The sequence below is a fragment of the Carlito syrichta genome, unplaced genomic scaffold (genome assembly GCF_000164805.1).
Source record: "Carlito syrichta isolate Samal-C Ts95f unplaced genomic scaffold, Tarsius_syrichta-2.0.1 Scaffold304495, whole genome shotgun sequence".
Taxonomy (NCBI): domain Eukaryota; kingdom Metazoa; phylum Chordata; class Mammalia; order Primates; family Tarsiidae; genus Carlito; species Carlito syrichta.
Genome location: NW_007248591.1, coordinates 109,980 through 116,478, shown reverse-complemented (window position 1 = coordinate 116,478; position 6,499 = coordinate 109,980). Strand labels below are relative to the sequence as shown.

The 6,499-nt window shown below is 60.1% G+C and overlaps 1 protein-coding gene across 1 annotated transcript in view; it reads right to left on the bottom strand.

Moving 5' to 3' along the window:
• Positions 1-9: 9 nt before the first annotated feature.
• The window catches only part of LOC103262435 (serine/threonine-protein phosphatase 2A 55 kDa regulatory subunit B gamma isoform-like), a gene marked incomplete at its 3' end in the record, with an annotated part of 28,333 nt that continues 21,843 nt past the window's right edge, over positions 10-6,499 (bottom strand). Inside the window, exon 6 of the mRNA XM_021713359.1 lies at positions 10-174. Within this exon, the coding sequence (XP_021569034.1) occupies positions 10-174 (165 nt within the window). The remainder of the gene's footprint in view (positions 175-6,499) is intronic.

Below are 6,499 nucleotides of genomic sequence, written 5' to 3'. Positions count from 1 at the left end.
GGCACTTACGCTTGGAGTGCCTGTCGCACAGGGCGGCGGCCCGCATGTCGCAGAGCCGCAGCGAGCCCTTGCTGCTGCTGTAAACGAAGAGGTTGCAGTGGTGCGGGTGGAACTCGGACGCCGTGATCACCTCCGTGAGGTCCTCCATGTTGGCTGGCTTGATGTCCACGATGTCTGGGCAGCGCGGTCAAGGAAGGGGCGGTGCGGGGCGCCCTCGCTGCCCTGCTTTCCCTGGGGCCCTGACGCCCCGCCCAGGCAGACGCGTCCAACCGTGTCTGAGCCCCTTCCTGCCCCCAAGACCCTCGGACAAACGCCCCGGGCTGGAGAGAGAGTCTCCGCCGAACGCAGACTTGCAGGGGGAGCTGTCTGCCAGCCGCCCTCCGAGACACCCGCCCTCGGTCCCCCGAACCCTGGATCACCGCCTCCCTCCTGGCCTGAGCCCGCTCCCCAGCGAGTGACCACGAGCTGCCGGCGCCCACGGCAGCGACCCGCGCGGCCCCCTCCTCCGCCAGTCGCCAGGCAGAAGGGAAGGAGTATTTGTTGTGCCGCTACTACATGCTGGCCTGCGGATGCTTTTTGCGAAAGCTTCCAGATCTGTCACCCCAGCACTCACTCCCCTTCCCCTGTCCACAGTAATCAGGTTTTCCTCTGGGCAAAGGTTCTGCATTGCTGGATCCGCCCGCCCTCGGCTCTGGTCTGGGACTTCAGTTCCCAGGATCTGGAAGCCTGGGGATGCTGGGAGGCCGCTTGGTCTCCCCTGCGGGGCTGGGTGGCACAGAGGGAAGGGGCTCCCAACTGCTGCCAGGACAAGGGGAGCCGTGGGGCCTGAGGGTGGACAGACAGCACGGAAGGTAGAGTGGAGAGACCGGGCCAGCGATGCCTTTGGGATCCTGGATCAAGCTCGCCTGAAGCCAGTGCCCCCGAAGGCTAAGCATGGGAGTCAGCGCATTTCCATGTTCTGCTTAGAGCCAAGATGCTTGCTGTTCGCGAAGGAGATGTCCCTGACTGATCCACTGGAGCAGAGAGAGGGTAGACAACTTATCCAGGGTGACCCAGTGGGTGGCGAGGCTGGATTCTGCCTGGCAACCTCCCAGGCTCCCACACCTGCTCTTTTCCCGTTTCCTCCCCGCCGCCGGGCCCCAGATCCAGCCCCTCGGTGCACCCGAGGCCTGCGCGGCCCCCTGTGAGTCGCCAAGCCCCAGAGACACTTTCTGAAACCCCAAGACAGTGACACCTCGGTCCCCCCAGCCCTGCACTGGGTTTGCAGGACCCGTTCCCTCTGACTCCTCGTGTGGATGTGAGCCCTGGAGTCAGGAGGTCTGGGGTTTGAATCCCAGCTCTGCCAGCTCCTGGCTGTGTGATCTTGACCGTGTTCTGCAGCACCGCCTGCCTGCTTCTCATCTATAACGAAACGGGGGAACAGTTCTAACCTCACCGTTGTGCTGAGGTGATCAGAGGCAAAGCCCGTTACACAGCGCCTGACGTGGTGCAAAGCTCCACAAACACCAGTCGCCATCATCATTATTATTATTAATTTGGAAAACACTGATCCAAACTCTGAGATGCATCTTCCGGCAGCCCACTCCCCGCCCTCCCCCTCCTCCAGCCCCAGCTGCTTCCTGTCTCCATAGGAAATCACTATTTCCTGACCTCTGTAGATGCCAGAGTTTGTAACGCACCAGAAAAGATGGCTGCCTCTGTGTTCTCAGAAGACAGCCAGGAAGGGCTCGGTGCTGACGCTCAAACCTTGCTTTCCGGGAGCACATCATTAACCAGAAACTGAAAATCACATTTAAAAAAAAAATAGAAAGAGAAGGAAAAAAATCAGCTAAGCCACCCGTGCCTGGTTGGTTTCCCAGGAAACTGCAGTTTTCTGGCGTGAAAAGAAGCAGCGATTAAATCATGAAAACCCACACGAAAAGTTAAGAGGGCAAAGGAGCCGGATCCCCTTGACGCAAACGCCGTAACGGGCACCTGCAGCCCATCCTTCCTGGGCTGCGTGCAGCGAGCGGCCTTCCAGAACGTTCGGCCTGCTTGGACGGCACTCAGCCCCCACCGAACTGCACGGAAACGGCCGCTGGAGGAAAGTGGCATCATGGGTGCACGTCCCACACGCCGACGCGGCGGCACCTGCGGAAGGCTCCGCACCGAAGGGCCGCGGTGGACAGGAACTCCGTTCTCTCCCCAGAACTCAAGACGCAAACAAAAGCCAGCCGAGGTCTGGAGGCCACGGACGTGCACGGGAACAGAGGTCCCGTGGGAGTCCCCTGTGAGTGGTGGGGGCTCTCGTTTCCACTGCCACCCCCTGGGGTTGTAACTCGTGAGACATGGCGGGGGCGGGACTTGATGGTCTCAAGTGAGACGCTGGCCTGGAGGCAGTCCTCTGAACATCCCGGGTTCTCTCCCAAGGACAGACTTGTCTGTGGGTCCTTCAGAACTCAGGGTGGCCAGAGGACTTGTTCCTTCCGCCGGCGAGTGGCACTTCCCGGTGAAGCTTTGAGAACCAGCACGGGGCTTGCCGTGACACTGCTCCCTCTGCACTGAGACCTGCCCCCAAGCCAACGGGGACGGACACCTCGCAGCTGGCGTGTGAGACACGTCTGGGCTCTCTGAAGCCCCGGACACCTTCGACGTGTTACCACAGCATAACGTGACCATCCCGGCTCACTCGGTGTCCATGCTTTGTCCATCTTAGGATGTTTTCGAACTTTTAAAAAGACACAGAGATGCCGGGTGTGGTGACCCATGCCTGTAATCCCAGTGCCTTGAGAGGCTGAGACTGGAGGACTGCTTGAGGCTAGGAGTTCAAGACCAGCCTGGGCAACACAGAAAGACCCCATAGATATAAATTTGTTTAAACGATTAGCTGGGCACGGTGCACACACTTGTAGCTCCAGCTACTCAGGAGGCCGAGGTGGGAGGATTGCTTGAGCCGAGGTCAAGGTGGCAATGAGCTATGATCACACCACTGCACTCCAGCCTAGAGACGGAGTAAAAACCCATCTCTATAAATAAAATTCCTTCTGTAGCCCTGTGGCAAACACACCTGAGTCACAGCAGCCCAGAGTGGCTGAGGGGCAGGGGCACATGGTCGAGGGTACCATACACAGGCTGGGGACACTGCCCCAAAGGCAAAGGGATCGAGGGCCTGGAGTATGACTTGGGGGACATGCAGTCTCCCCAGCAGCTCAGCACCATAGTCTTACAGCCGGAGCATCCTCCAGGAACTTTCTCTTGCTGTTTCAGACAAAGGACTCTGGATACGGTGCAGGCTGTGAAAACAGTAATGTAAAACACAGAGGCTCTGGATCCCCCTCACCCTGGCAAAGGAAGACAAGAGCAAGGTTACCGCCAATGCGGCAGGACCCCCACCAGGCGGGAGCTCCCTGAAGCCCAGCAGGCAGTCCTGCGCCTCTGAGTCCCGGGGTCTAGACCAGGCCCAGCACCTCAGGGCAGCCCAGCATACTCCAGAACATGGGCATCTGACCGGGTCCAGCGTCACCTGGTCCCTGGGACAGTCTCTCCAGGACCTCAGCTCAGATGGCTGCAGGACCACCCTGCGGTCCTGCTCTTTGCTGCCGCCGTCGGCAGTGCTAAAGGAATTAATTCCTGAGCACGGCTGTCCCTGTTGAATGTCCTTCAATCCATCGTGACACACGAGCCTCAGGACAGAGTCCTGACAAGGGACATAGCCATGGAAGAAGCCTCCATGATAATTACATCCCAAATCAGATACCGCAAACAGGCCTCGGGGACTCACACCTGTGCGGCCACGTGCATGTGGCCTTTGAGACATCTGGCCCAGTGACCACACTTGGTGGCTTTAATGTTGGTGGGACCGGCACCGGGTCAGATGCTGGGGTCCCAGGCTGGGTGTCTCTCTCTAGCAAGCGCGGTGCTACATACAACCATCATTTCTATTCTGCAAGCCTGTTTCCCCATTTGCAAAATGAGGGACTGGCACACTCCTGGACAGCGCTTTCATTTCAGGGATTAACCCCAGTACCCTGCCCTTTCGTGATCAGCCCTAAATCCCACTTGAAACCCGCTCTGCGAGGTGCGCTTCAGGACTGGCCTCCCTGGGGAAGGAGCACAATTAGACTCATTTAAGACTGCCCCTCCCCTGGCAGAGCGGCTTGAATTATTCATGTTCTACATTTTCCATCTAATTCTGCTCCAACTGCCTGATGGGCTTTTGTGTAACTTCCAATCACACGTTGGCAGCTAAGAATCATTTTCCCTGCAAGAAAAGTTTGTCGGGCACAGGCAGGCATTCAGGAGAGAGGGCAGGTCACGCAGAGAGCACACCGAGGAGAGAAAAAATCAGCCCTCGTTCCAAGACGTCTTGACTGAGCACAAGCCATGTGTCTCCAGGCCAGTAGGGTGGATGGTGGCCCCCCAAAGTTGTGTCCACAGCATCCTAACCCTCAGAGACTGAGAACGTGGTCTTACTTGGGAAAGGGTCTTTGCAGACGTGGTGAAGGACCCTCAAGGCTGACCCTCCCGAACTCCCCAGGGGGCTGCACACCGCCGCTTCACATCTGTGGTGCCACCAAGCCTCTGAGCCTTCTGCGGGGGGAGCTCTGCCCCTTCTGCAGAGGACAGGAGACTCGGCATGGGGAAGCCCCTTGAGCAGGGCCAAGCAGAGAGGGGTCAGCCTGGGACTGGAGCTCAGCTGGACTTCAGGGTCCACCACACGCCCTCTGCGCTCAGCAGCGTGACTCCTGGCCCCGGCAACCTGGGGGTGTATCTGGGCTCTGACACTTGCCCACTGAGTGTCTCTGGGCAAGTCTCCGAACCTCCCTGTGCCTTTGTTTCCCCAACTTCAGGGTGGCAATTGTCCTCCCTGCCACGAAGGCTGTGGTGGGGATTCATTAAAGCCGTTCGTGTGAGCGCTGAGGACAGGGCCTGGTGTGGAGCGGGTGCTCTACAGGTGACCAACTAGGGAGGCTGCGGTCTGGCATGGGCACGTGCTGACTGGCTGCCAGGGGACCCGGGTTCCAGCCTCAAATCTGCCTTTGGTCTGCTGTGGAGCCTTGGGCCACTCACTTGGCTTCTCTGGACTCTGTCACCTGAGGCTCGGGGGCGGGAAAGGAAAGTCACAGCTTAAGCCGCTAGCACGAGACAGGGACAAGTCAGCGGTGGGCGGGGGGGCTGTGGCTCCCTGGGGGCCATCTCTGGTTCCTAGAAGCCGTTGGGCTCCAGTTCCCTATGTCTTACAACAGACTCCAGTGTCCTCCCCGTGGCCGCGTGTGAATATTCACAGGTGACACGCTCTAGGACCCATCGCGACAAACGTGCTCTGTCCCGGTCAGAGAGTACACATTTTAGGATGGCCAGCCAAGGGATCTATCTGGCCGCAGCTACCGAACCCCGCTCTGGCAGCACAAAACCAGACGAGACGGAAACAAGGGGCATGGCCACACGCCCAGGGACCCTCACAAGCAGGCGGGTGTGCCCCACCCCCGTGATCCCAGGTCTAGACCGGAGACCGCAGTCTCGCTTTCCCAAGGGCAGTCCGCCATCTGACCACACACAGCCCAGGCTCCAGGTCAGGAGCAAGGGCAGCCCTGGAGGGGAAGACGGGCCAGTCGAGGAACCCTCGCCCCACTGGCCGGGATGGGGGTGCCGGGCGCCCCTGGGTGTTCGGGCCGGCCTGGTGGGTCCAGAGCCCACATCGGGGGCATCAGCAAAGCTCAGAAATAGGGTTTGGCTCCACCCAAGGCTCTTCTGGCCAAGGCCGCAGGAAACGTAATCCACGCGGGTCTTCCGCACAGCTGTCGGGTATGCAGAGACTTTTCCAGACGCTCCTTCAGCTCCTGTCACCAAGGGCATCACCCGATCTTCCGAAGCCCAGTCAGGGTCACACCAGCACCGCGCACTGTGGCTGAGGGCTGGCGCCGCAGTGGGGAGGAGATCGCCGCACTTCCAGCGGCCCCCACGGTGTGCGGGAGCTGCACCAGGCTGGGCCCTGCTGTCCCTTCCTGTCCAGTGAGCCCAGGAACTTGAGGCCACTTTCTCCTCCACGGGGCAAATCATGCTGACTGTGTACATCGATCGGGCACGCGAACTGAATACACGTCGCTGATGGTTCCAGTGAGACACTCAAGGCCGCGACAGGCATGGAAGGCACTCAACTATGCCCAAGTCATGCACAGACACCAGCTCCCGGACCCCACCACAAGCCAGTCTGAAAAGACACGGCAGCTGGTTGAGCTTCGAGACACGCTGGTAAGCCAAGGGACCTGCCTGTCCGTCCCTGTGGGAGGGGACTGCCCATGCTCCAGTCCCATCCAGGAAGGGAGGGAGTCTCTGTGGGGGGGGTCCGTGACCTGCCCGGGGCCACGCGTGGGGCCCTGGCAGAGCGAGGGCTGGAATCCCGGCTCCCTGACTCCCGGACCACCGTCCTCCCGCCGTTCTGGCAGGAACGCGCTTCCACCCGGTCTGCAGGCCTCCCCACAGGGTCAGTATCCCCAGGGTCCCGACGTCGGGGCCCGCC